The sequence below is a fragment of the Rissa tridactyla genome, chromosome 1 (genome assembly GCF_028500815.1).
Source record: "Rissa tridactyla isolate bRisTri1 chromosome 1, bRisTri1.patW.cur.20221130, whole genome shotgun sequence".
In the NCBI taxonomy this organism is placed as follows: domain Eukaryota; kingdom Metazoa; phylum Chordata; class Aves; order Charadriiformes; family Laridae; genus Rissa; species Rissa tridactyla.
The window spans coordinates 9,831,124-9,858,645 of NC_071466.1; the positions used below are offsets into that span (position 1 = coordinate 9,831,124).

A 27,522-nucleotide genomic window follows, 5' to 3' on the forward strand; every position below is an offset into this window, starting at 1 on the left:
TGAGGGATGGCCCAGAGACTAAGGGTCGGTCTCTTCTCTCAAGGAACAGGCGACAGGACAAGAGGAAACGGCCTCAAGTTGCACCAGGGGAGGTTTAGGATGGATATTAGGAAAAACGTTTTCACCAACAGGGCTGTCATTGGAAGAGGCTGCCCAGGGCAGTGGTGGAATCACCATCCCTGGAGGGATTTACAAGCCGGGCAGACGTGGTGCTGAGGGACGTGGGTTAGCGGTGGTTTTTGTCAGTGTTGGGTTGATGGTTGGACTTGATGATCTGAAAGGTCCCTTCCAACCTCGACCGTTCTATGATAGCTGTATGTCTATAGATGTGTGTATATATCAAAGACAGGGAAAAGCGGTGGTAATTCATTGGAAAGTGTAAGATCTGGGCATGATGTTGAAGGTATAGAACAAAGGGTGGAAAACACCCGGTTCTGCCAGCAATAGGGTCAGTTTTCCCAAGGAGCTGTCACGGGACAGAGGTACTTCCCGGATCCGGTCAGTGAGCAGCGGTACATTCATGGTGTTTTGTACATTCCTCTAACAGCGTTATTGTTGTGGTTTTCCGCTTTCCTTCGCTGTTCTGTTAAACTGCCTTGATCTCAACCCACGAGTTTTGCCTTTCTCTTCCCATTCTACCCCTCTCCCGTGGCAGGGGGGAAGCGAGTGAGCGGCCGCCTGTTTCTTTGTTGGTGGCTCAAGTTAAACCAGGACATCACCCCACGTCTCGGTTTCCCTCTTTGTAAATTGGAAACAGCGCGCTGGGCTTCATTGGTAAGGTGTTTGAAGCTCTACAATGAGAGGTGCTGAAGAAAGAGGGGGCCTTATTTTTCCTAGAGATGCCCGTAAGGGTGGAAAAGGGCTCGCTGCTTCCTTTGGTTCTGGCGAGGAAAAAAAAGTAAGGGTAAAAAGAAATGATGCTGGAGATGTAGGAGGCCCGTTCCCAAGTCCAACATTTTAACGCGTGGAGCGCAACCTTGTCCCTTGCCTCTGTCTTGCTGTAAAGGTCTCTCTCGTTCAGAGGCACTGCTGTCGAGATTCAAATCCCTTCCTAGAGCCCTCCAAAGGATGCATTCATTGCGTGCAGATGGCACCGGGTGTTCTTCTCCCTTCCTCTGGTTTATGCCTTTGGGTAGACGACAGCAAAATGATTAATCTCTGAGTCAATCAGGTATTTGAACCTCCTCTAACTAGCGTGCAAGAGCTGAGCAAGGCGTTCGACACGGTCTCCCACAGCATCCTTATAGGGAAGCTTAGGAGGTGTGGGTTAAATGAATGGACATAGATATGGTGGACAGATAACTAGTTAAAAGACAGAGCTCAGAGGGTCGTGATTAGGGGCAAAGAGTCTAGTTGGAGGTCAGTGACGAGTGGTGTTCCCCAGGGGTCAGTACTGGGTCCAGTCCTCTTCAATATATTCATCAATGACCTGGACGAAGGGATAGAGTGCACCCTCAGCAAGTTTGCTGATGACACAAAGCTGGGGGGGCGGGTGGCTGACACACCAGAAGGCTGTGCCGCCATACAGAGAGACCCGGACAGGTTGGAGAGTTGGGCAGAGAGGAACCTTATGAAATTCAATAAGGGCAAGCGTAGGGTGCAGCACCTGGGGAGGAATAACCCCCTGCACCAGTCCAGGTTGGGGGCTGACCTGCTGGAGAGCAACAGGATGACCATGAGCCAGCAATGTGCCCTTGTGGCCAAGGAGGCCAATGGCATCTTGGGGGGGCATCAAGAAGAGTGTGGCCAGCAGGTGGAGGGAGGTCACCCTCCCCCTCTGCTCGGCCCTGGGGAGGCTGTGTCTGGAGTACTGGGTCCAGTTCTGGGCTCCCCAGTTCCAGAAGGACAGGGAACTGCTGGAGAGGGGACAGCAAAGGGCTACCAGGGTGATGAGGGGACTGCAACACCTCTCTGATGAAGAAAGGCTGAGGGACTTGTGTCTCTTTGGTCTGGAAAAAAGACGGCTGAGGGGGGATCTTATCAACGCTTAGAAATACGGAAAGGGTGGGTGTCAGGAGGATGGGGCCAGGCTCTTTTCAGTGGTGCCCAGCAACAGGACAAGAGGCAACGGGCACAAACTTGAGCATAGGAATTTCCACCTAAACACGAGGAGGAACTTCTTTCCTGTGAGGGTGGCAGAGCCCTGGCACAGGCTGCCCAGAGAGGTGGTGGAGTCTCCGTCTCTGGAGACATTCCAAACCCACCTGAACGCGTTCCTGTGCCACCTGCTCTGGGTGACCCTGCTCTGGCAGGGGGTTGGACTGGAGGGTCTCCAGAGGTCCCTTCCAACCCTACCATTCTGTGATTGTGTGGGCCTCTTCACTAGGCTCTTGTCGGGCTGTGTAAATCCCGACCTGTACGAAGGAATGACGGCCGTGTCTCTCAGATACACAGAGCACGCTCAGCCCGTTAAATTTCATGACAACAAGAAGCCTCTGTGACTAATGAGGAACCCAGAGAAGCCAAATGCCTTGGCTTGGAGTAAAATCTTGAGGTGTTACTGTTTTCACTCCAAACTGACGGAAAACACCATCTCCTGCTGAAGAATCTCTGGGGAGAGCCAGGTTCCTTTTACCCCCAGAAGCGAGGCACCCCTGGGAGCTGCACACATCGGGGAGGATCCACTGAATTCAGCATCTGGCATGCAAAGCAGCATGACAGCATGGTGTACACCAGCCACAGTCGTGGTCTGGCCCAGTTCAACACAGCATCCCTAAAGAGGGAGATGTGCTTCCATCTTTTTGCAGTTTAGTGGGATTCAACCCCCCGGCCTCGACTTAAGCGTAGACGTAAGCGCCGGGGCTGGCAGGTGACTCAGAATCCCCAGCTTGAACTAGAGGAGACAGAGGGACCCCCAGCCTAGGAAGGACTCGTGGAACTGCTGGGGCTTGTTGTTCAGCCTCTGCAGCATTCTGTACCTGGCTGAGGAGGTCGGAAAGCCCCGTTTCTGTGAGTGGTTCTCAGGCTTGTTGCAATGCTAAAACGTAACCTAGGGAAGGTAGTTATGTTAGCATTTCCGTAAGCGCCCTTTCTCTGGGCCTGGGGACCTCACCTTTCTCTGGCTATTGGAGAGAGGAAGGGAATGGGAGTTTTGAAGCACAAAGTCTTACCTTTAGAGTAGCCAAACTGCATTTCCTTTCTGCCCGGTTTTGGAACAGCCTCTCCACAGGGGTGACACTTAGAAAGGCCCACACTTCCAGAAAGAACAGCCTGTGGCATGACAAGGTGAGCTGTAGCAGCTCCTTGTCCAGCAGCTCATGGTCATTGTTCCACTGAAGTGTTAATTCCTTCCAAAAAGAACAAATGTTGTTAGGGCTACTCAACAGAACTGGTGAGCGCAGTAACTAGAATTCAATAAACAAGTTTCCCAATACTACCAACAGAAGGGACTGGCAGCAGATCAATTTTGTCCCTTGACAGGAGCAGAGAATCAGTTTTGGGTAACGACAACGGTAGATGCTACGGTAATCCCAACTCTCCCGTGGAGATGGGGGGGCCCTTGTGCATTGCACCCCACCCTAAGGGATAGACAACTTCTGTTACCGTTAGAAGATGCTGCACCCTCAGCTCATGCCATGATCTTATTTGACATATTGGAAATTATCCCAGGTACGAGAGTAGATCCAAAGACAATTTCTAGAAAGCTTTGCAGATCCCGGCTGTTCCTTGGAAGCTCTGCAGCGCAACAGAACCTAAAGAGCGCTGTCAGCAACCATCAGGCCGTGTGCTTCCCTCAGGCGTGCAAAGACCTGATGCTCCTTGACGCGGGTCAAGGCTGTCGCACACCTTTGGTGGCACATCCTGCGTGACACCAAAGGCCTGTGACATGGGCACCAGTTAATTTACATCTGCTGTAGACGTTTGTGTGTTGCCAAAAGGGAGCAGAACCACGAGTGCAGGCTGACGCAGGCTACAGCTCCGCAAGCAAACAGGGTGTACAGACTCTTCTCCTCATACGCAGATTTCCCTGCAAAAGGGTGGGGTTCAGAAACATCGGAAAGGATAAGCAAGTTACCAGTTACTAAACGTGAACATGTCTAACTAGAAGAAGCCTAAAGCGGTTTCACAAAACTGAGGTTTTCCTGCCTGAAAAACTCTTTGTGCTCACAGCTGACATTCCAGCACCAGTATTTTGGGTGTTTTAGCTTTTTATGAGGGCAACCTGACGTCGGCCCGACAGTGAAGACTGGCATAACGGGCATCGCAACTGGACAGGGACAACGACCTCAACCAGGCTAGAGTGGAACACCGCAGTGGCTCGCTTATGAAAATGACCCTCGGGACATAACACTGAAGTGGTCAGGAATTCCTCCTGCTGAGCGCTGCTATGCAGAAGGCCTGGAGGATCACTTTGCTTAGCTTTGTGATACCGCGGTGAGATGTCCCTCTGGGTTCCCGTACCTGCAGAACACGCCAGGAGGCTGGGAGGAGGTTGGTGAGGGTGCGTCTCATTCTCCAGCCTGGGTCTCTGAAACTGTAGCTCCGCAGACTCTTATGCTGCTGACTGGCATCTCCGCTAGCAGGATCCTGGCTAGGTGATCGTGCTTCGTGACTCTTTCAAAGAAGAAGTTCAGGCGCAGTTTTGGGGCTCCCTTGGCCAAGTTGGCCCACGACGTTCCTCTGACCACTTGCCCATGAGGGTCGTGGATATGACATTGGATATTCAAGGTGCACAGGGAATGAGCGCTGTGCTCCCGCAGGGAGTGCGAGTCAGCCCACCAAGTTTCCGTGATGGCGACTACGTCATAGCTGTCCTGCTGCACAATGGTTGGACTCCATGATCTCAAATGTCGTTTCCAACCATGAAGATTCTATGATTCTATGATCTCCATGGGAGAGTTGGGATTACTGTAGCATATACTGTTGTCCTTACACAAAACTGATTCTCTGCTCCTGTCAAGGGACAAAACTGATCTGCTGACAGTCACAGGGATAGAGAAAATATTGACTTTTTTATTGGTTGACAAGAGGGGCACCCCAGGGGGTTCCCGGCCCCACCCTTCCCACCCATTGGGGGAAATTGCTGAAGCAGACACGGCGCGTCCGGCAGCAGCGTCTCCAGCAGTCCTTCAGGCGGTACCAGAGCCAGGTGCAGCACTGACACAGGCACCGTCCTAGCGGGCACAGCCCTGGGGACGCCTGGTCACACTCCCTGTCCATGACCTCGCCGTGCTGCTGCCTCTCCTCCTCCAAGGTCTTGACAGTGTCCAAGAGCTCCAAGTAGAGCAACTTGTCGTCCGTGGCCTTGGCTGGGGGGCTGCTGGGCGGCGGAAGCACAGTCATGGGGCTCTGCGCCCTGTCCCTCCTCCCTTCCGCATCCGTGGGGGTGCTCCTGCCTGAGCCTGGGGGGCTGCTGGTGCTTGGCCCCATGGAGTTGTTCTTGCCCGGCCCCGTCTTGCTGTTTCTCTTCACTTCCGCCAGGCTCCCCCTGCCGAGCTCCACAGGGCTGCTCCTTTCCTTCTCCTTCACACTTCTCTCTGGTCCTGTGTCCTCCTCCTTCTCCATGATCCCATCCTCAGCCTTATCCGTGTTTACATCCACCCACGGCCGCTCCGCTCCCAGGTGATGGGGCTTCACTGTGGCCCCCAGCTGCTGCTGCGCCTCCATCCTGCCCAGGGGATGGAAGGGCTCCCCGGGGAGGTTCCGATCACAGGCCCCCGCTGCCCCTTGCCAACGGGCCTGCAGCACCTTCAGCATCTCACAGCACTGCCTGGCCATCTCCTGGGTGGACTCGAAACAGCGGAGGAGCTCCATGACCAGCTCCCCTTGGTCCGAGGCCATGGCTGGGGGGCTGCAGGGTGAAGGCTGCGTGTCCACAGGGCTCTGCGCCCTGTCCCTGCTTTCCCTGGGGACCGGCTCTTGCTTGGTCCTTGTAGGCAGTTCCTGTGGGGGCTCCTGGCAGAGGGCTGGCCCTGGCTCCTCCACCCTCCCGTTGACAGTCCTGGGGGGATGGCGGGGTCCTGAGCGGTCGAGTGCTGCCAGCTCCGCCATCGCACTAGGCTGGGGCTCCGGGAAGGAGTAGAGGGAGTTGAGGGAAGAGGAGCCTCTGTCAGTCACAGAGTCCATGGTGACCAGCGGGGCCCGTGGGGAGCGATGCTTCCTGTTCAAGGCCTCCGCACTCGCCCTGCAGAGGAGGAGAAAGAGACCCCGCTGCACCCCAGACCCCAGAAGAACCCGCAGGCAGCACCCCTCCTTGGCTGGCGGTCAGGGCTGCCCAGCGCAGGCAGGGGCAGGGCACGGGGTGAGGGTCTGGGGCAGCATCTGGGGTCTCCCCCACACTCACCGCTTCTCCTGCTTCGAATGGGATTTCTCCACTTCTCCATACACTGCCCGAGAAGCTGCAGCGGGAGGAGACAGATTGAGCGGCCGGCAGCCCCCGGCACAGCCCCGGCTCAGGGCTGCCGTGGGGTGTCGGCTGTTTGCAGGGTGCTCCATGCTGGGGCCACTCACCGCTCTGCTTCTCTGGCCGGGCTCCTGTCTTGCTTGTCTGACGCTTCTTCTTACTCTTCTTCTTCCACCACTTCTGCAAGGTCCCCAGGAGCTGGGTGAGACGGGAGCGCCTCCCAGTCCCACACCACAGCCCCCCACGGCACCCCACACCACCCTATGCCATCCGTCACCACCCCACGCCGCAGCACAGTGTGGTGCAACAGTCACCTACCTGAAGCCGCTTGCTCTGCAGCACAGCTGAGAATACGCTGAGCCCCATCACAATCAGGAGGAGAGGGCCCAGGGGAGACACGGCGTCAGAGCGCCCCATGGCACCAACGCCGGTGTGGCTGCGGTGCTCTGAGTCACCAGCACAGAACCGCAATGCGGCTCCCCAGTGTCCTCCTGGGTCCCCAGTGACGGGACCCGCAAGACTGCTGGGGTGTCAGAGGCCGAGGCTGCAGTCTGCCCAGACAATGCCAGACTGCGGTGCCCAGCATCCACTGACGGCTCCAGTGGGGACCGCGTCCCCCTTTTATAGTGCGGCAGGGGGGCACGTCCCCCCTTTGTGACATCGTGGGGCAGTCAGAGCCCCCCTTTGTGACATCACAGGCAGTCAGAGCCCCCCTTGGTGACATGCAGCAGGGGATGAGGAAGAGCAAGACAAGGAGGGCACTTGCCCCAGGCTGACAACAGGACTATTTCATAGCACGAACATCACATTCAGTACAAATTATAAAGTTTGCTGTGTAGTTCAACTCTCCCTTGATGGCGGCGGTGCAGAGAACTCCTTGCTGCGGTGCCGGAACCCTGAGCCCTTCCCTTCCTCCCAAAGCCGCAGCGCTCACGGTGTCCCCCATTGGCTGTCCCCTGCTGGGAGTGCACGGCTTCCTGCTGATGGAAGGGGCTGGGTGTAGTCCTTGGGTATTTTACATCGTTATCGGGATTGACACTGCTTCTTTAGCATTATTAGTGTAAATTCTTTAGTTTTATCCTAGTAAATCTATTTCTATTGCAACCCTCATGTTTCCTTCTTTTTCCCCAATTCCTCTTCCCCGGTGAGGAGGGGTCATCGGGCGAGAGAGTAGTTGTCTAAAGGACAAGAAATTGTGGTGGGTTTCTCAAACCATAACAAGAAGGGAGGGAGAAGGAGAAGGGCCCCACCCCTTCAGGGCATGGTTTGGGTGCGAAGGCACCTTAAAGGCCACCCAGTGCCACCCCCTGCCCTGGGCAGGGACACCTCCCACCAGCCCAGCTTGCTCCAAGCCCCAGCCAACCTGGCCTTGAACCCCTTCAGGGATGGGGCAGCCACAGCTTCTCTGGGCAACCTGGGCCAGGGGCTCACCGCCCTCACAGCCAAGAATTTCTGCCCGAGATCTTAGCTCAATCTCCCCTCTTGCAGTGGAAACCCCTTCCCCCTCGTCCCATGGCTCCCCTCCCTCATCCAGAGTCCCTCCACAGCTTTCCTGGAGCCCCTTGAGGGACTGGAAGGGGCTCCAAGGTCTCCCCGCAGCCTTCTCTTCTCTTAACGCCTCTCACAGTAGGCACGTCAGCATAACCCATCTGCAGCCTTTGGAATGGGAAGTATGACCATGGTTGCCCTCCAGCCTCCTGCTTGGGTTTTGCACCGGAAAACTTCCAACATGTGGGCCAAGAACTCACAATCCCCTTTACTGCCACATGTCTTCCGGGGGCTGTCCACCTTTTCTCAATCTGATTAAAAATTGTCATCCCTCCATGTGTTTTATCACAAAACCGCCTAGCCAAAGCCATTGAGTATTCTTTTGGTAAGACGGGGTTTCCTCCGGTAGTCCAAATTCTAGTTCATCTTTCATGGAGGAGGGAGGGATCCCGAGTGCAGGGCCCAGTTCCATTTTTTACAGACCAAGGCAGCGTTAGATCTGTCCCTGTCGTCTGACCGATGGAAGACACGTCTCAGACAGACATCAGGTAGGTGAGCCCAGCGATTCTGCTCAGCTTCGCTGTCATCTTCCATTGAGAAGACAGTTTTTCACTTCTCTTCTGGGTGTTGAGCAAACCTAGAGGAAGACTCTCTCCAGCAGGCTCCCGAAAAGACCAAAGTCCGCCCTCCGGAAGTCCATGGTGGCAGTTCTGCTGACGCCCTTCCTTGCTTCCCTAAGAATCAGAAACTCTGCCATTTCATGGTCACTGTGCCCAAGACGGCCTCCAACATCACATCCCCCACAAGTCCTTCTCTGTTCACACACAGCAGGTCCAGCAGGGCTCCTTCCCTAGTGCGTTCCCCCACCAGCTGTGTCAGGAATTTATTCCCACACACCCCAGAAACCTCCAAGACTCTTCCCTCTCAGCTCTACTGGGTTCCCCGTTATCCCGTGCCCTATTGTTACACTCCCTCAGCCACAGTCCCTCCCAATCCCTCCTGGAGGCCCCCTTTAGGGACTGCAAGGCCGCTACAAGGTCTCCCCGCAGCCTTCTCTTCTCCAGGCTGAACAACCCCAACTCTCTGCTGCTCTGCCCTCTCCCTGACGCTCCGCAGCCTTTCTGCTCCCTCTTTGACCTCTGCCGCCAGGCCGAGCGGATCAGCCGCCTGCTCGCACCTCACGCACCCGGCATCCCTTCTACCCTCCGCTACCCGGGAGAGACCTGGGAGCTGCCCCCCCCCGGCACTGCCTGGTGGCCCCCGCAGCCCCCGCCCTCTCTCCCCAGCTGTGGCTGAGCCCGTCCCCGCCGGACGGGGGCTGAGATGGGGCTGGGGACCCCCCTGCCGCTGCCGGGACCTGGCTGTGCCTGGGGGCCCTGCTGGGACCCCCCTGAGCGGAGTCGGCGCAGGGCTGGGGTCTCGGTGGGACCCCCGTCCCCGCTGCCCTGCGCTTTCCATGCTGCCTGGCCCCTTTGCCTTCCTCCTCGGCCCCTGGGGCTGCCCTGGCCGGGCTCCCTCCTCGCCCCGGGGCTCCCCGCGGGGACAGCGGCTCCTTCCCCTCGCCATGTCCCCCCAGCCGGGTCCCTGCACTCAGCCGGGGGCGGTGCTGCTGCCCCCCCGCGCTCCCCTCGCTACGGCCATCCCTGCTGCCAGCGTCTGTGCGCCATCCCAGCCAGCCCGAGGGCACTCCGTGTCCCCCGCACCCTGTTCCGGCTGCCCCAGCGCCTCCGGCTCTCATCCCCAGGTTCCCCCATCACCCACGGGTGTCCCCCCGGGTTTGGCCACTCTCCCCCTCCCCACCAGCTGATTGGTCCCCTCCACCGGTGACAAGATGGCATGAGCCCCGATGCCTCCGTGTCGTGGTTTAGCCTCAGACGGCAACAAAGAACCACGTGCCGCTCGGTCGGGCCTTCCCGATACAGGAAGAATCAGAAGAAAAAAAAGGCAAGACTCTTGGGTTGAGACAAAGGCAGTTTAACAGAACAGCAAAGGGAACAAGCAAACAACAACAAGAACACGGACAGAGGCATATACACACACGATTACGGGACCGCCGCTCCCCGCCGCTCCCCGACCGGACCCGGGACGCCCCAGCCCGCTCCAAGCGCGACTTCCTGCCCCCTCCCCCGGCAGCTCAGGGTGGGCATGGCTCACATGGCATGGAATACCAGGAAAAATTAACCCTATCCCCGCCGGAACAAGGACACTCCGCCAGCCACTCTGTGGGATGTGGGGCAGGGATGGGGACGAGGGGCCCAGCCCCCCCCGGCACAGGCTGTCGGGCAGGGTGAGCGCGGACCAGCCGCCGTCGCTGTCGCAGGAGAAGAGCCAGAGGTCACTCAGCCAGAGCTGATGGAGTCATTATTTTATTGAGGACGGATCAGTAAATGCAGGGGGGTGAGATATTCCGTAAGCCAGGATGGATCGGCAGGAAATGCTCCGCTATTTACCGCACGCAGGGTTTGGGTGGGATACAAAGGTCCATGCTCTGTCACCGAAGGTGTCGAGGGCCAGACCCCTCCGTCCCTCCCGGGCACCATCCTGGCCCCAGCCAGCACCCGGAGGGGACGGGGTGGGGGCTGCCCTGCTCCCCTGGAACCCTCACCAGGGCTGCTGGACACTGGAGTGGCGTCTCGGGGGGCTGCAGCAGACTCGAGCCCTGGCCAGGCAGGGTGGCAGGCACTGGTGGGGACACAGGAGGAGCAGAAGGTGTCTATGCATATATCTATATGGTCCAGAGGAGGCCCTGGAGATGCTGGGAGGGCTGGAGGCCCTGTGCTGTGAGGACGGGCTGAGAGAGTTGGGGGGGTTCAGCCTGAAGAAGAGCTCCACTGAGACCTTGGAGCCCCTTCCAGTCCCTCAAGGAGCTCCAGGAAAGCTGTGGAGGGACTCTGGATGAGGGAGGGGAGCCATGGGACGAGGGGGAAGGGTTTTCCACTGCAAGAGGGGAGATTGAGCTGAGATCTCAGGCAGAAATTCTTGGCTGTGAGGGCGGTGAGCCCCTGGCCCAGGTTGCCCAGAGAAGCTGTGGCTGCCCCATCCCTGGAGGGGTTCAAGGCCAGGTTGGCCGGGGCTTGGAGCAAGCTGGGCTGGTGGGAGGTGTCCCTGCCCAGGGCGGGGGGGTGGAATGAGATGATCTTTAAGGTCCCTTCCCACCCAAACCATTCTGTGATTCTATGATTCCACATCTATATTTCTATACGTCACAACCCAGACAACTGCTCGGGGGGCCGTGACCCCTCAACCCTGCAGCTGGGGCAGCCCCGGCCGAGTCAGGGTCCCGCTGTCAGGCTCCTCTTCCCTGGTGCTGGTGGAGCTTCCACCCTGCAGGTCCATGAAGTGCCAAGGGGTGCTCAGGACGAGCCACCCTCATGGAGCACCCGTGGCCACCACTTTCCCTGGGGGCAGTGAGTCCACTGGGCCATCAGGCAGCATTGCCCAGGACCAGCACACTCATGAGGAAGACCATGAGGAAGAAGACCCACATGAAGAAGCGGTCCATCACCTTGGCCATCTTCTTCCACTCAGCGGTCCGGTGCTGGGAGGCTCGGTGGCGCCGGAAGCAGCCGGCGATGTAGCCCACATTCCTCAGCATGTCATCGTGGTGGCACAAGCAGCAGTCCCAGGGACAGCCCCCTGCCTCGGCACCCACCTCCCCCTCCATGGGGCTCTCCCCTGGCCCCCCAGTGTCCTCCCTGCCCAACCGCCTGCGCGGCACCCACCGGGGGCTCTTGCAGCTCTCGCCTACCTCGTAGACGCAGCAGAGCCGGGCCATGTGGTGGAGGATGAGCCACCTGGCCCAGGGGGGCACGGGCCAGGTCCCCGGTCTGCAGTGGTGGATGTTCATGATGAAGGTGGTCAGCGCGGTGGAGGCCGTGATCATGGTCATGGTGGAGATGTAGTACTTCCCTGCGTGGGTAATGGGTGGTGATGCCGCAGCGGGGTGGGGAGAGACCCGTGCGCACCTCCCCCCATCGAAACCCCCCCCTGTCATGGGGGGGTGCCCACCACCCCGGTGCAGATGCCCTGGTCCCATGGGATGGTCCTGAGTGCCATCAAGGCTCACCAATGAGCGGGACGCTCTCCGAGGGGACCATGTGCTCACAGTGGTGGAAGCAACCACTGGATGACTGGAAACATACCCTGTGCCCCGTGCCGCTCCAAGGAACGCTGTCCTGGGCCTTGACAAGCAAGTCCTGTGGTGACACGGCACCCCAGAGAGAACCGAGTCGGACAATGGGACTCATTTCCAAAACACTCTCAGGTCCCTGGGCCAAAGAGTGTGGCACTGAGTGGGTATATCACGGCCCCTGCCATTCGCCCGCCTCTGGGAAGATCGAACAATACAACGGGCTGTAAAAAACTACCCTGAGAGCAATGGGGGGGTGGGACCTTAAAACAATGGGATACACAGTTAGCAAAGGCCACCTGGCTAGTTAACACCTGGGAATCTAATAATTGAGCTGGTCCTGCCCAATCAGAACTTCCACGTACCCTAGAAGGGGATAAAGTCCCCGTAGTGCACATGAAGAGTGTGTCAGGGAAGACAGTCTGGGTTAGTCCTGCCTCGGGCAAAGGCAAACCCATCTGTGGGATTGCTTTCACTTAAGGAAGAGAGAACTAGAGCAGGGCAGGTTTAGATTAGGCATTAGGAAGAAGTTCTTTACAACGAGGGTGGTGAGACACTGGCCCAGGTTGGCCAGAGAGGTGGTGGAGGCCCCATCCCTGGAGACATTCAAGGCCGGGCTTCATGAGGCTCGGAGCAACCTGATCTAGTTGAAGATGTCCCTGCTTACTGCAGGGGGGTGGGACTAGATGGCATTTAAAGGTCCCTTCCAACCCAACACCTTCTATGGTTCTCTAAGGCCCTGGGGGCACGTGGCAGGTGATGCAGAAGGATGGGGAGCTCTGATATGCACCTCATAGAATCATAGAATCTTCATGGTTGGAAGGGACCTTTGAGATCATCGAGTCCAACCATACACACACACAAAAACCCCCTACAATCTCTGTCACTAAAGCATGCCCTGAAGTGCCAAATCTAGGCGTTTCTTAAACACCTCTAGGGATGGTGACTCAACCACCTCCCTGGGCAGGCCGTTCCAGTGCCTGACCACTCTTTCAGTGAAGGAATTCTTCCTACTATCTAATCTAAACCTCCCCTGCCGCAGCTTCAGACCATTTCCTCTGGTCCTGTCATTATTCACCTGGGAGAAGAGGCCAACACCCACCTCTCTCCAACCTCCTTTCAGGGACTTGTGGAGGGCAATGAGGTCTCCCCTCAGCCTCCTCTTCTCCAAGCTAAACATGCCCAGCTCCCTCAGCCTCTCCTCATATGACTTGGTCTCCAGACCCCTCACCAGCTTGGTAGCTCTCCTCTGGACACGCTGCAGCACTTCAAGGTCCCTCTTGTACAGAGGGGCCCAGAACTGAACACAGTACTCCAGGCGAGGCCTCACCAGTGCCGAGTACAGAGGAACGATCCCTTCCCTACTCCTGCTGGCCACGCTATTCCTCATACAAGCCAGAATGCTGTTGGCCTTCTTGGCCACCTGGGCACGCTGCTGGCTCATGTTAAGCTGGCCGGCCACCAGCACCCCCAGGTCCTTTTCTGCGGGGCAGCTTTCCAGCCACTCTTCCCCAAGCCCCTGGCGTTTCTTGGGGTTGTTGTGACCGAAATGCAGGACCCGGCCCTTGGCCTTATTAAACCTCATGCAATTGGCCTTGGCCCATCCCTCCAGCCTGTCCAGGGCCCTCTGGAGAGCCTTCCTTCCCTCAAGCAGATCAACACTCCCACCTAGCTTGGTGTCGTCTGCGAACTTACTGCAGGTGCACTCAGTCCCCTCATCCAGATCATTGATAAAGATATTAAACAAAACTGGACCCAAAACTGAGCCCTGAGGGACACCACTGGTGACCAGCCGCCAAGAAGATTTCACCCCACTAATCACAACTCTCTGGGCACGGCCATTCAGCCGGTTTTTTACCCAGCAAAGAGTACACTTGTCTATGCCACGATTCGCCAGCTTCTCCAGGAGAACTCTCTGGGGGATGGTGTCAAAGGCCTTACCAAAGTCCAGAGAGACAACGTCCACAGCCTTCCCCGCATCCAGGAGGCGGCTCACATGGTCATTGGGATCTGACTGTGGGTGAGACAAGCCAATGAATCCATTTGTGTGATGTCAATTGCTAAATAGCCCTGCCACTCTGTGTCATCATTATTAGAATTGCTAGATGCCATACCAATGGGACTGCAGTAAGAATCACCCAAAACAATGGCAGATGGACTTTGATGAACGTGAGTAAAGCGCAGCGGTGATGGGATCACACCTGACCTCAGCAACTGGCGCCCAGCAACTTCCTCAAGATTGACATCTTCAACCTGCGGAACCTGGGCAGGGTCTGCACCAGCTACACCAGCGGCGAGCTCTGGATACAGCATGCAGGAGTCCAGCACCACACACCATCTCCCCTGCCCTGAGAGACTGCTCTGACAGAGGGAGCCCAAAGCCATGGGTTAAATGAACTCAACCTCAACGGACATTGTTGAGGGATGGCCCAGAGACTAAGGGTCGGTCTCTTCTCTCAAGGAACAGGCGACAGGACAAGAGGAAACGGCCTCAAGTTGCACCAGGGGAGGTTTAGGATGGATATTAGGAAAAACGTTTTCACCAACAGGGCTGTCATAGGAAGAGGCTACCCAGGGCAGTGGTGGAGTCACCATCCCTGGAGGGATTTACAAGCCGGGCAGACGTGGTGCTGAGGGACGTGGGTTAGCGGTGGTTTTTGTCAGTGTTGGGTTGATGGTTGGACTTGATGATCTGAAAGGTCCCTTCCAACCTCGACCGTTCTATGATAGCTGTATGTCTATAGATGTGTGTATATATCAAAGACAGGGAAAAGCGGTGGTAATTCATTGGAAAGTGTAAGATCTGGGCATGACGTTGAAGGTATAGAACAAAGGGTGGATAACACCCGGTTCTGGCAGGAATAGGGTCAATTTTCCCAAGGAGCTGGCACGGCACACAGGTATTCCATACCATCACCATGTGAGCCATGCCCAGTCTATAGCCGGGAGCTGGCTGGAAAAGGGAGCAGGAAATCCCCGCTGGGGACTGGGCTGGGGGCTTCCTGGGTCTGGTCGGTGAGCAGCGGTACATTAATGGTGTTTTGTACATTCCTCTAACAGCATTATTGTTGTGGTTTTCCGCTTTCCTTCACTGTTCTGTTAAACTGCCTTGATCTCAACCCACGAGTTTTGCCTTTTTCTTCCCATTCTACCCCTCTCCCATGGCGGGGGGGAAGCGAGCGAGCAGCTGCCTGTTTCTTTGTTGCTGGCTGAAGTTAAACCAGGACATCACCCCACGTCTCGGTTTCCCTCTTTGTAAAATGGAAACAGCACGATGGGCTTCATTGGTAAGGTGTTTGAAGCTCTACAATGAGAGGTGCTGAAGAAAGTGGGGGCCTTATTTTTCCTAGAGATGCCCGTAAGGGTGGAAAAGGGCTCGCTGCTTCCTTTGGTTCTGGCGAGGAAAAACAAAGCAAGGGCAAGAAGAAATGATGCTGGAGATGTAGCGGGCCCGTTCCCAAGTCCAACATTTTAACGTGTGGAGCGCAACCTTGTCCCTTGCCTCTGTCTTGCTGTAAAGGTCTCTCTCGTTCAGAGGCACTGCTGTCGAGATTCAAATCCCTTCCTAGAGCCCTCCAAAGGATGCATTCATTGCGTGCAGATGGCACCGGGTGTTCTTCTCCCTTCCTCTGGTTTATACCATTGGGTAGACGACAGCAAAATAATTAATCTCTGAGTCAATCAGGTATTTGAACCTCCTCTAACTAGCGTGCAAGAGCTGAGCAAGGCGTTCGACACGGTCTCCCACAGCATCCTTATAGGGAAGCTTAGGAGGTGTGGGTTAAATGAATGGACATAGATATGGTGGACAGATAACTGGTTAAAAGACAGAGCTCAGAGGGTCATGACTAGGGGCAAAGAGTCTAGCTGGAGGTCAGTGACGAGTGGTGTTCCCCAGCGGTCAGTACTGGGTCCAGTCCTCTTCAATATATTCATCAATGACCTGGACGAAGGGATAGAGTGCACCCTCGGCAAGTTTGCTGATGACACAAAGCTGGGGGGGCGGGTGGCTGACACACCAGAAGGCTGTGCCGCCATACAGAGAGACCCGGACAGGCTGGAGAGTTGGGCAGAGAGGAACCTTATGAAATTCAATAAGGGCAAGCGTAGGGTGCGGCACCTGGGGAGGAATAACCCCCTGCACCAGTCCAGGTTGGGGGCTGACCTGCTGGAGAGCAACTCTGTGGAAAGAGACCTGGGAGTCCTGGTGGGCAACAGGATTACCATGAGCCAGCAATGTGCCCTTGTGGCCAAGGAGGCCAATGGCATCTTGGGGGGGCATCAAGAAGAGTGTGGCCAGCAGGTGGAGGGAGGTCACCCTCCCCCTCTGCTCGGCCCTGGGGAGGCTGTGTCTGGAGTACTGGGTCCAGTTCTGGGCTCCCCAGTTCCAGAAGGACAGGGAACTGCTGGAGAGGGGACAGCAAAGGGCTACCAGGGTGATGAGGGGACTGCAACACCTCTCTGATGAAGAAAGGCTGAGGGACTTGTGTCTCTTTGGTCTGGAAAAAAGACGGCTGAGGGGGGATCTTATCAACGCTTAGAAATACGGAAAGGGTGGGTGTCAGGAGGATGGGGCCAGGCTCTTTTCAGTGGTGCCCAGCAACAGGACAAGAGGCAACGGGCACAAACTTGAGCATAGGAAGTTCCACCTAAACACGAGGAGGAACTTCTTTCCTGTGAGGGTGGCAGAGCCCTGGCACAGGCTGCCCAGAGAGGTGGTGGAGTCTCCGTCTCTGGAGACATTCCAAACCCACCTGAACGCGTTCCTGTGCCACCTGCTCTGGGTGACCCTGCTCTGGCAGGGGGTTGGACTGGAGGGTCTCCAGAGGTCCCTTCCAACCCTACCATTCTGTGATTGTGTGGGCCTCTTCACTAGGCTCTTGTCGGGCTGTGTAAATCCCGACCTGTACGAAGGAATGACGGCCGTGTCTCTCAGATACACAGAGCACGCTCAGCCCGTTAAATTTCATGACAACAAGAAGCCTCTGTGACTAATGAGGAACCCAGAGAAGCCAAATGCCTTGGCTTGGAGTAAAATCTTGAGGTGTTACTGTTTTCACTCCAAACTGACGGAAAACACCATCTCCTGCTGAAGAATCTCTGGGGAGAGCCAGGTTCCTTTTACCCCCAGAAGCGAGGCACCCCTGGGAGCTGCACACATCGGGGAGGATCCACTGAATTCAGCATCTGGCATGCAAAGCAGCATGACAGCATGGTGTACACCAGCCACAGTCGTGGTCTGGCCCAGTTCAACACAGCATCCCTAAAGAGGGAGATGTGCTTCCATCTTTTTGCAGTTTAGTGGGATTCAACCCCCCGGCCTCGACTTAAGCGTAGACGTAAGCGCCGGGGCTGGCAGGTGACTCAGAATCCCCAGCTTGAACTAGAGGAGACAGAGGGACCCCCAGCCTAGGAAGGACTCGTGGAACTGCTGGGGCTTGTTGTTCAGCCTCTGCAGCATTCTGTACCTGGCTGAGGAGGTCGGAAAGCCCCGTTTCTGTGAGTGGTTCTCAGGCTTGTTGCAATGCTAAAACGTAACCTAGGGAAGGTAGTTATGTTAGCATTTCCGTAAGCGCCCTTTCTCTGGGCCTGGGGACCTCACCTTTCTCTGGCTATTGGAGAGAGGAAGGGAATGGGAGTTTTGAAGCACAAAGTCTTACCTTTAGAGTAGCCAAACTGCATTTCCTTTCTGCCCGGTTTTGGAACAGCCTCTCCACAGGGGTGACACTTAGAAAGGCCCACACTTCCAGAAAGAACAGCCTGTGGCATGACAAGGTGAGCTGTAGCAGCTCCTTGTCCAGCAGCTCATGGTCATTGTTCCACTGAAGTGTTAATTCCGTCCAAAAAGAACAAATGTTGTTAGGGCTACTCAACAGAACTGGTGAGCGCAGTAACTAGAATTCAATAAAAAAGTTTCCCAATACTACCAACAGAAGGGACTGGCAGCAGATCAATTTTGTCCCTTGACAGGAGCAGAGAATCAGTTTTGGGTAACGACAACGGTAGATGCTACGGTAATCCCAACTCTCCCGTGGAGATGGGGGGGCCCTTGTGCATTGCACCCCACCCTAAGGGATAGACAACTTCTGTTACCGTTAGAAGATGCTGCACCCTCAGCTCATGCCATGATCTTATTTGACATATTGGAAATTATCCCAGGTACGAGAGTAGATCCAAAGACAATTTCTAGAAAGCTTTGCAGATCCCGGCTGTTCCTTGGAAGCTCTGCAGCGCAACAGAACCTAAAGAGCGCTGTCAGCAACCATCAGGCCGTGTGCTTCCCTCAGGCGTGCAAAGACCTGATGCTCCTTGACGCGGGTCAAGGCTGTCGCACACCTTTGGTGGCACATCCTGCGTGACACCAAAGGCCTGTGACATGGGCACCAGTTAATTTACATCTGCTGTAGACGTTTGTGTGTTGCCAAAAGGGAGCAGAACCACGAGTGCAGGCTGATGCAGGCTACAGCTCCGCAAGCAAACAGGGTGTACAGACTCTTCTCCTCATACGCAGATTTCCCTGCAAAAGGGTGGGGTTCAGAAACATCGGAAAGGATAAGCAAGTTACCAGTTACTAAACGTGAACATGTCTAACTAGAAGAAGCCTAAAGCGGTTTCACAAAACTGAGGTTTTCCTGCCTGAAAAACTCTTTGTGCTCACAGCTGACATTCCAGCACCAGTATTTTGGGTGTTTTAGCTTTTTATGAGGGCAACCTGACGTCGGCCCGACAGTGAAGACTGGCATAACGGGCATCGCAACTGGACAGGGACAACGACCTCAACCAGGCTAGAGTGGAACACCGCAGTGGCTCGCTTATGAAAATGACCCTCGGGACATAACACTGAAGTGGTCAGGAATTCCTCCTGCTGAGCGCTGCTATGCAGAAGGCCTGGAGGATCACTTTGCTTAGCTTTGTGATACCGCGGTGAGATGTCCCTCTGGGTTCCCGTACCTGCAGAACACGCCAGGAGGCTGGGAGGAGGTTGGTGAGGGTGCGTCTCATTCTCCAGCCTGGGTCTCTGAAACTGTAGCTCCGCAGACTCTTATGCTGCTGACTGGCATCTCCGCTAGCAGGATCCTGGCTAGGTGATCGTGCTTCGTGACTCTTTCAAAGAAGAAGTTCAGGCGCAGTTTTGGGGCTCCCTTGGCCAAGTTGGCCCACGACGTTCCTCTGACCACTTGCCCATGAGGGTCGTGGATATGACATTGGATATTCAAGGTGCACAGGGAATGAGCGCTGTGCTCCCGCAGGGAGTGCGAGTCAGCCCACCAAGTTTCCGTGATGGCGACTACGTCATAGCTGTCCTGCTGCACAATGGTTGGACTCCATGATCTCAAATGTCGTTTCCAACCATGAAGATTCTATGATTCTATGATCTCCATGGGAGAGTTGGGATTACTGTAGCATATACTGTTGTCCTTACACAAAACTGATTCTCTGCTCCTGTCAAGGGACAAAACTGATCTGCTGACAGTCACAGGGATAGAGAAAATATTGACTTTTTTATTGGTTGACAAGAGGGGCACCCCAGGGGGTTCCCGGCCCCACCCTTCCCACCCATTGGGGGAAATTGCTGAAGCAGACACGGCGCGTCCGGCAGCAGCGTCTCCAGCAGTCCTTCAGGCGGTACCAGAGCCAGGTGCAGCACTGACACAGGCACCGTCCTAGCGGGCACAGCCCTGGGGACGCCTGGTCACACTCCCTGTCCATGACCTCGCCGTGCTGCTGCCTCTCCTCCTCCAAGGTCTTGACAGTGTCCAAGAGCTCCAAGTAGAGCAACTTGTCGTCCGTGGCCTTGGCTGGGGGGCTGCTGGGCGGCGGAAGCACAGTCATGGGGCTCTGCGCCCTGTCCCTCCTCCCTTCCGCATCCGTGGGGGTGCTCCTGCCTGAGCCTGGGGGGCTGCTGGTGCTTGGCCCCATGGAGTTGTTCTTGCCCGGCCCCGTCTTGCTGTTTCTCTTCACTTCCGCCAGGCTCCCCCTGCCGAGCTCCACAGGGCTGCTCCTTTCCTTCTCCTTCACACTTCTCTCTGGTCCTGTGTCCTCCTCCTTCTCCATGATCCCATCCTCAGCCTTATCCGTGTTTACATCCACCCACGGCCGCTCCGCTCCCAGGTGATGGGGCTTCACTGTGGCCCCCAGCTGCTGCTGCGCCTCCATCCTGCCCAGGGGATGGAAGGGCTCCCCGGGGAGGTTCCGATCACAGGCCCCCGCTGCCCCTTGCCAACGGGCCTGCAGCACCTTCAGCATCTCACAGCACTGCCTGGCCATCTCCTGGGTGGACTCGAAACAGCGGAGGAGCTCCATGACCAGCTCCCCTTGGTCCGAGGCCATGGCTGGGGGGCTGCAGGGTGAAGGCTGCGTGTCCACAGGGCTCTGCGCCCTGTCCCTGCTTTCCCTGGGGACCGGCTCTTGCTTGGTCCTTGTAGGCAGTTCCTGTGGGGGCTCCTGGCAGAGGGCTGGCCCTGGCTCCTCCACCCTCCCGTTGACAGTCCTGGGGGGATGGCGGGGTCCTGAGCGGTCGAGTGCTGCCAGCTCCGCCATCGCACTAGGCTGGGGCTCCGGGAAGGAGTAGAGGGAGTTGAGGGAAGAGGAGCCTCTGTCAGTCACAGAGTCCATGGTGACCAGCGGGGCCCGTGGGGAGCGATGCTTCCTGTTCAAGGCCTCCGCACTCGCCCTGCAGAGGAGGAGAAAGAGACCCCGCTGCACCCCAGACCCCAGAAGAACCCGCAGGCAGCACCCCTCCTTGGCTGGCGGTCAGGGCTGCCCAGCGCAGGCAGGGGCAGGGCACGGGGTGAGGGTCTGGGGCAGCATCTGGGGTCTCCCCCACACTCACCGCTTCTCCTGCTTCGAATGGGATTTCTCCACTTCTCCATACACTGCCCGAGAAGCTGCAGCGGGAGGAGACAGATTGAGCGGCCGGCAGCCCCCGGCACAGCCCCGGCTCAGGGCTGCCGTGGGGTGTCGGCTGTTTGCAGGGTGCTCCATGCTGGGGCCACTCACCGCTCTGCTTCTCTGGCCGGGCTCCTGTCTTGCTTGTCTGACGCTTCTTCTTACTCTTCTTCTTCCACCACTTCTGCAAGGTCCCCAGGAGCTGGGTGAGACGGGAGCGCCTCCCAGTCCCACACCACAGCCCCCCACGGCACCCCACACCACCCTATGCCATCCGTCACCACCCCACGCCGCAGCACAGTGTGGTGCAACAGTCACCTACCTGAAGCCGCTTGCTCTGCAGCACAGCTGAGAATACGCTGAGCCCCATCACAATCAGGAGGAGAGGGCCCAGGGGAGACACGGCGTCAGAGCGCCCCATGGCACCAACGCCGGTGTGGCTGCGGTGCTCTGAGTCACCAGCACAGAACCGCAATGCGGCTCCCCAGTGTCCTCCTGGGTCCCCAGTGACGGGACCCGCAAGACTGCTGGGGTGTCAGAGGCCGAGGCTGCAGTCTGCCCAGACAATGCCAGACTGCGGTGCCCAGCATCCACTGACGGCTCCAGTGGGGACCGCGTCCCCCTTTTATAGTGCGGCAGGGGGGCACGTCCCCCCTTTGTGACATCGTGGGGCAGTCAGAGCCCCCCTTTGTGACATCACAGGCAGTCAGAGCCCCCCTTGGTGACATGCAGCAGGGGATGAGGAAGAGCAAGACAAGGAGGGCACTTGCCCCAGGCTGCCAACAGGACTATTTCATAGCACGAACATCACATTCAGTACAAATTATAAAGTTTGCTGTGTAGTTCAACTCTCCCTTGATGGCGGCGGTGCAGAGAACTCCTTGCTGCGGTGCCGGAACCCTGAGCCCTTCCCTTCCTCCCAAAGCCGCAGCGCTCACGGTGTCCCCCATTGGCTGTCCCCTGCTGGGAGTGCACGGCTTCCTGCTGATGGAAGGGGCTGGGTGTAGTCCTTGGGTATTTTATATCGTTATCGGGATTGACACTGCTTCTTTAGCATTATTAGTGTAAATTCTTTAGTTTTATCCTAGTAAATCTATTTCTATTGCAACCCTCATGTTTCCTTCTTTTTCCCCAATTCCTCTTCCCCGGTGAGGAGGGGTCATCGGGCGAGAGAGTAGTTGTCTAAAGGACAAGAAATTGTGGTGGGTTTCTCAAACCATAACAAGAAGGGAGGGAGAAGGAGAAGGGCCCCACCCCTTCAGGGCATGGTTTGGGTGCGAAGGCACCTTAAAGGCCACCCAGTGCCACCCCCTGCCCTGGGCAGGGACACCTCCCACCAGCCCAGCTTGCTCCAAGCCCCAGCCAACCTGGCCTTGAACCCCTTCAGGGATGGGGCAGCCACAGCTTCTCTGGGCAACCTGGGCCAGGGGCTCACCGCCCTCACAGCCAAGAATTTCTGCCCGAGATCTTAGCTCAATCTCCCCTCTTGCAGTGGAAACCCCTTCCCCCTCGTCCCATGGCTCCCCTCCCTCATCCAGAGTCCCTCCACAGCTTTCCTGGAGCCCCTTGAGGGACTGGAAGGGGCTCCAAGGTCTCCCCGCAGCCTTCTCTTCTCTTAACGCCTCTCACAGTAGGCACGTCAGCATAACCCATCTGCAGCCTTTGGAATGGGAAGTATGACCATGGTTGCCCTCCAGCCTCCTGCTTGGGTTTTGCACCGGAAAACTTCCAACATGTGGGCCAAGAACTCACAATCCCCTTTACTGCCACATGTCTTCCGGGGGCTGTCCACCTTTTCTCAATCTGATTAAAAATTGTCATCCCTCCATGTGTTTTATCACAAAACCGCCTAGCCAAAGCCATTGAGTATTCTTTTGGTAAGACGGGGTTTCCTCCGGTAGTCCAAATTCTAGTTCATCTTTCATGGAGGAGGGAGGGATCCCGAGTGCAGGGCCCAGTTCCATTTTTTACAGACCAAGGCAGCGTTAGATCTGTCCCTGTCGTCTGACCGATGGAAGACACGTCTCAGACAGACATCAGGTAGGTGAGCCCAGCGATTCTGCTCAGCTTCGCTGTCATCTTCCATTGAGAAGACAGTTTTTCACTTCTCTTCTGGGTGTTGAGCAAACCTAGAGGAAGACTCTCTCCAGCAGGCTCCCGAAAAGACCAAAGTCCGCCCTCCGGAAGCCCATGGTGGCAGTTCTGCTGACGCCCTTCCTTGCTTCCCTAAGAATCAGAAACTCTGCCATTTCATGGTCACTGTGCCCAAGACGGCCTCCAACATCACATCCCCCACAAGTCCTTCTCTGTTCACACACAGCAGGTCCAGCAGGGCTCCTTCCCTAGTGCGTTCCCCCACCAGCTGTGTCAGGAATTTATTCCCACACACCCCAGAAACCTCCAAGACTCTTCCCTCTCAGCTCTACTGGGTTCCCCGTTATCCCGTGCCCTATTGTTACACTCCCTCAGCCACAGTCCCTCCCAATCCCTCCTGGAGGCCCCCTTTAGGGACTGCAAGGCCGCTACAAGGTCTCCCCGCAGCCTTCTCTTCTCCAGGCTGAACAACCCCAACTCTCTGCTGCTCTGCCCTCTCCCTGACGCTCCGCAGCCTTTCTGCTCCCTCTTTGACCTCTGCCGCCAGGCCGAGCGGATCAGCCGCCTGCTCGCACCTCACGCACCCGGCATCCCTTCTACCCTCCGCTACCCGGGAGAGACCTGGGAGCCGCCCCCGCCCCGGCACTGCCTGGTGGCCCCCGCAGCCCCCGCCCTCTCTCCCCAGCTGTGGCTGAGCCCGTCCCCGCCGGACGGGGGCAGAGATGGGGCTGGGGACCCCCCTGCCGCTGCCGGGACCTGGCTGTGCCTGGGGGCCCTGCTGGGACCCCCCTGAGCGGAGTCGGCGCAGGGCTGGGGTCTCGGTGGGACCCCCGTCCCCGCTGCCCTGCGCTTTCCATGCTGCCTGGCCCCTTTGCCTTCCTCCTCGGCCGCTGGGGCTGCCCTGGCCGGGCTCCCTTCTCGCCCCGGGGCTCCCCGCGGGGACAGCGGCTCCTTCCCCTCGCCATGTCCCCCCAGCCGGGTCCCTGCACTCAGCCGGGGGCAGTGCTGCTGCCCCCCCGCGCTCCCCTCGCTACGGCCATCCCTGCTGCCAGCGTCTGTGCGCCATCCCAGCCAGCCCGAGGGCACTCCGTGTCCCCCGCACCCTGTTCCGGCTGCCCCAGCGCCTCCGGCTCTCATCCCCAGGTTCCCCCATCACCCACGGGTGTCCCCCCGGGTTTGGCCACTCTCCCCCTCCCCACCAGCTGATCGGTCCCCTCCACCGGTGACAAGATGGCATGAGCCCCGATGCCTCCGTGTCGTGGTTTAGCCTCAGACGGCAACAAAGAACCACGTGCCGCTCGGTCGGGCCTTCCCGATACAGGAAGAATCAGAAGAAAAAAAAGGCAAGACTCTTGGGTTGAGACAAAGGCAGTTTAACAGAACAGCAAAGGGAACAAGCAAACAACAACAAGAACATGGATAGAGGCATATACACACACGATTACGGGACCGCCGCTCCCCGCCGCTCCCCGACCGGACCCGGGACGCCCCAGCCCGCTCCAAGCGCGACTTCCTGCCCCCTCCCCCGGCAGCTCAGGGTGGGCATGGCTCACATGGCATGGAATACCAGGAAAAATTAACCCTATCCCCGCCGGAACAAGGACACTCCGCCAGCCACTCTGTGGGATGTGGGGCAGGGATGGGGATGAGGGGCCCAGCCCCCCCCGGCACAGGCTGTCGGGCAGGGTGAGCGCGGACCAGCCGCCGTCGCTGTTGCAGGAGAAGAGCCAGAGGTCACTCAGCCAGAGCTGATGGAGTCGTTATTTTATTGAGGACGGATCAGTAAATGCAGGGGGGTGAGATATTCCGTAAGCCAGGATGGATCGGCAGGAAATGCTCCGCTATTTACCGCACGCAGGGTTTGGGTGGGATACAAAGGTCCATGCTCTGTCACCGAAGGTGTCGAGGGCCAGACCCCTCCGTCCCTCCCGGGCACCATCCTGGCCCCAGCCAGCACCCGGAGGGGACAGGGTGGGGGCTGCCCTGCTCCCCTGGAACCCTCACCAGGGCTGCTGGACACTGGAGTGGCGTCTCGGGGGGCTGCAGCAGACTCGAGCCCTGGCCAGGCAGGGTGGCAGGCACTGGTGGGGACACAGGAGGAGCAGAAGGTGTCTATGCATATATCTATATGGTCCAGAGGATGCCCTGGAGATGCTGGGAGGGCTGGAGGCCCTGTGCTGTGAGGACGGGCTGAGAGAGTTGGGGGGGTTCAGCCTGAAGAAGAGCTCCACTGAGACCTTGGAGCCCCTTCCAGTCCCTCAAGGAGCTCCAGGAAAGCTGTGGAGGGACTCTGGATGAGGGAGGGGAGCCATGGGACGAGGGGGAAGGGTTTCCACTGCAAGAGGGGAGATTGAGCTGAGATCTCAGGCAGAAATTCTTGGCTGTGAGGGCGGTGAGCCCCTGGCCCAGGTTGCCCAGAGAAGCTGTGGCTGCCCCATCCCTGGAGGGGTTCAAGGCCAGGTTGGCCAGGGCTTGGAGCAAGCTGGGCTGGTGGGAGGTGTCCCTGCCCAGGGCGGGGGGGTGGAATGAGATGATCTTTAAGGTCCCTTCCCACCCAAACCATTCTGTGATTCTATGATTCCACATCTATATTTCTATACGTCACAACCCAGACAACTGCTCGGGGGGCCGTGACCCCTCAACCCTGCAGCTGGGGCAGCCCCGGCCGAGTCAGGGTCCCGCTGTCAGGCTCCTCTTCCCTGGTGCTGGTGGAGCTTCCACCCTGCAGGTCCATGAAGTGCCAAGGGGTGCTCAGGACGAGCCACCCTCATGGAGCACCCGTGGCCACCACTTTCCCTGGGGGCAGTGAGTCCACTGGGCCATCAGGCAGCATTGCCCAGGACCAGCACACTCATGAGGAAGACCATGAGGAAGAAGACCCACATGAAGAAGCGGTCCATCACCTTGGCCATCTTCTTCCACTCAGCGGTCCGGTGCTGGGAGGCTCGGTGGCGCCGGAAGCAGCCGGCGATGTAGCCCACATTCCTCAGCATGTCATCGTGGTGGCACAAGCAGCAGTCCCAGGGACAGCCCCCTGCCTCGGCACCCACCTCCCCCTCCATGGGGCTCTCCCCTGGCCCCCCAGTGTCCTCCCTCCCCACCCGCCTGCGCGGCACCCACCGGGGGCTCTTGCAGCTCTCGCCTACCTCGTAGACGCAGCAGAGCCGGGCCATGTGGTGGAGGATGAGCCACCTGGCCCAGGGGGGCACGGGCCAGGTCCCCGGTCTGCAGTGGTGGATGTTCATGATGAAGATGGTCAGCGCGGTGGAGGCCGTGATCATGGTCATGGTGGCGATGTAGTACTTCCCTGCGTGGGTAATGGGTGGTGATGCCGCAGCGGGGTGGGGAGAGACCCGTGCGCACCTCCCCCCATCGAAACCCCCCCCTGTCATGGGGGGGTGCCCACCACCCCGGTGCAGATGCCCTGGTCCCGTGGGATGGTCCTGAGTGCCATCAAGGCTCACCAATGAGCGGGATGCTCTCCGAGGGGACCATGTGCTCACAGTGGTGGAAGCAACCACTGGATGACTGGAAACATACCCTGTGCCCCGTGCCTCTCCAAGGAATGCTGTCCTGGGCCTTGACAAGCAAGTCCTGTGGTGACACGGCACCCCAGAGAGAACCGAGTCGGACAATGGGACTCATTTCCAAAACACTCTCAGGTCCCTGGGCCAAAGAGTGTGGCACTGAGTGGGTATATCACGGCCCCTGCCATTCGCCCGCCTCTGGGAAGATCGAACAATACAACGGGCTGTAAAAAACTACCCTGAGAGCAATGGGGGGGTGGGACCTTAAAACAATGGGATACACAGTTAGCAAAGGCCACCTGGCTAGTTAACACCTGGGAATCTAATAATTGAGCTGGTCCTGCCCAATCAGAACTTCCACGTACCCTAGAAGGGGATAAAGTCCCCGTAGTGCACATGAAGAGTGTGTCAGGGAAGACAGTCTGGGTTAGTCCTGCCTCGGGCAAAGGCAAACCCATCTGTGGGATTGCTTTCACTTAAGGAAGAGAGAACTAGAGCAGGGCAGGTTTAGATTAGGCATTAGGAAGAAGTTCTTTACAACGAGGGTGGTGAGACACTGGCCCAGGTTGGCCAGAGAGGTGGTGGAGGCCCCATCCCTGGAGACATTCAAGGCCGGGCTTCATGAGGCTCGGAGCAACCTGATCTAGTTGAAGATGTCCCTGCTTACTGCAGGGGGGTGGGACTAGATGGCATTTAAAGGTCCCTTCCAACCCAACACCTTCTATGGTTCTCTAAGGCCCTGGGGGCACGTGGCAGGTGATGCAGAAGGATGGGGAGCTCTGATATGCACCTCATAGAATCATAGAATCTTCATGGTTGGAAGGGACCTTTGAGATCATCGAGTCCAACCATACACACACACAAAAACCCCCTACAATCTCTGTCACTAGAGCATGCCCTGAAGTGCCAAATCTAGGCGTTTCTTAAACACCTCTAGGGATGGTGACTCAACCACCTCCCTGGGCAGGCCGTTCCAGTGCCTGACCACTCTTTCAGTGAAGGAATTCTTCCTACTATCTAATCTAAACCTCCCCTGCCGCAGCTTCAGACCC

The 27,522-nt window shown here is 57.5% G+C and overlaps 2 protein-coding genes and 2 pseudogenes across 2 annotated transcripts; all 4 read right to left on the reverse strand.

Annotated features, from left to right (window-relative positions):
* Nucleotides 1-1,120: 1,120 nt before the first annotated feature.
* On the reverse strand, nucleotides 1,121-4,697 carry LOC128900682 (F-box only protein 39-like; annotated as a pseudogene).
* Nucleotides 4,698-8,248: 3,551 nt separating this feature from the next.
* Nucleotides 8,249-11,916, reverse strand: LOC128900712 (neuronal acetylcholine receptor subunit alpha-10-like; the record flags this gene model as incomplete). Its single annotated transcript, XM_054182175.1, has 3 exons — nucleotides 8,249-8,257; nucleotides 11,277-11,740; nucleotides 11,898-11,916. Coding segments are annotated over 3 exons (492 nt in total), but the record flags the coding sequence as incomplete, so codon positions are not given.
* A 3,678-nt stretch (nucleotides 11,917-15,594) lies between these two features.
* On the reverse strand, nucleotides 15,595-19,207 carry LOC128904043 (F-box only protein 39-like; annotated as a pseudogene).
* Nucleotides 19,208-22,758: 3,551 nt separating this feature from the next.
* On the reverse strand, nucleotides 22,759-26,438 carry LOC128900763 (neuronal acetylcholine receptor subunit alpha-10-like). Its single transcript, XM_054182260.1, has 4 exons — nucleotides 26,408-26,438; nucleotides 26,045-26,250; nucleotides 25,787-26,011; nucleotides 22,759-22,767 (listed from the first exon to the last, which is right to left on the reverse strand). Exons 1-4 carry the CDS (start codon nucleotides 26,436-26,438, stop codon nucleotides 22,759-22,761), a joined length of 471 nt encoding a protein of 156 aa, XP_054038235.1.
* Between the last annotated feature and the right edge of the window lie 1,084 nt (nucleotides 26,439-27,522).

What these genes read in the sequence shown, in the direction of transcription:
- LOC128900763 (XM_054182260.1), bottom strand. Translation starts at nt 26,438, where the DNA reads ATGGTCCCCTCGGAGAGCATCCCGCTCATTG. An exon ending in GGAGAGCATCCCGCTCATTG is followed by an intron (nt 26,251 to 26,407) that starts GTGAGCCTTGAT and finishes TTACCCACGCAG; the next exon opens with GGAAGTACTACATCGCCACC. An exon ending in GGTGGGTGCCGCGCAGGCGG is followed by an intron (nt 26,012 to 26,044) that starts GTGGGGAGGGAG and finishes GGGCCAGGGGAG; the next exon opens with AGCCCCATGGAGGGGGAGGT.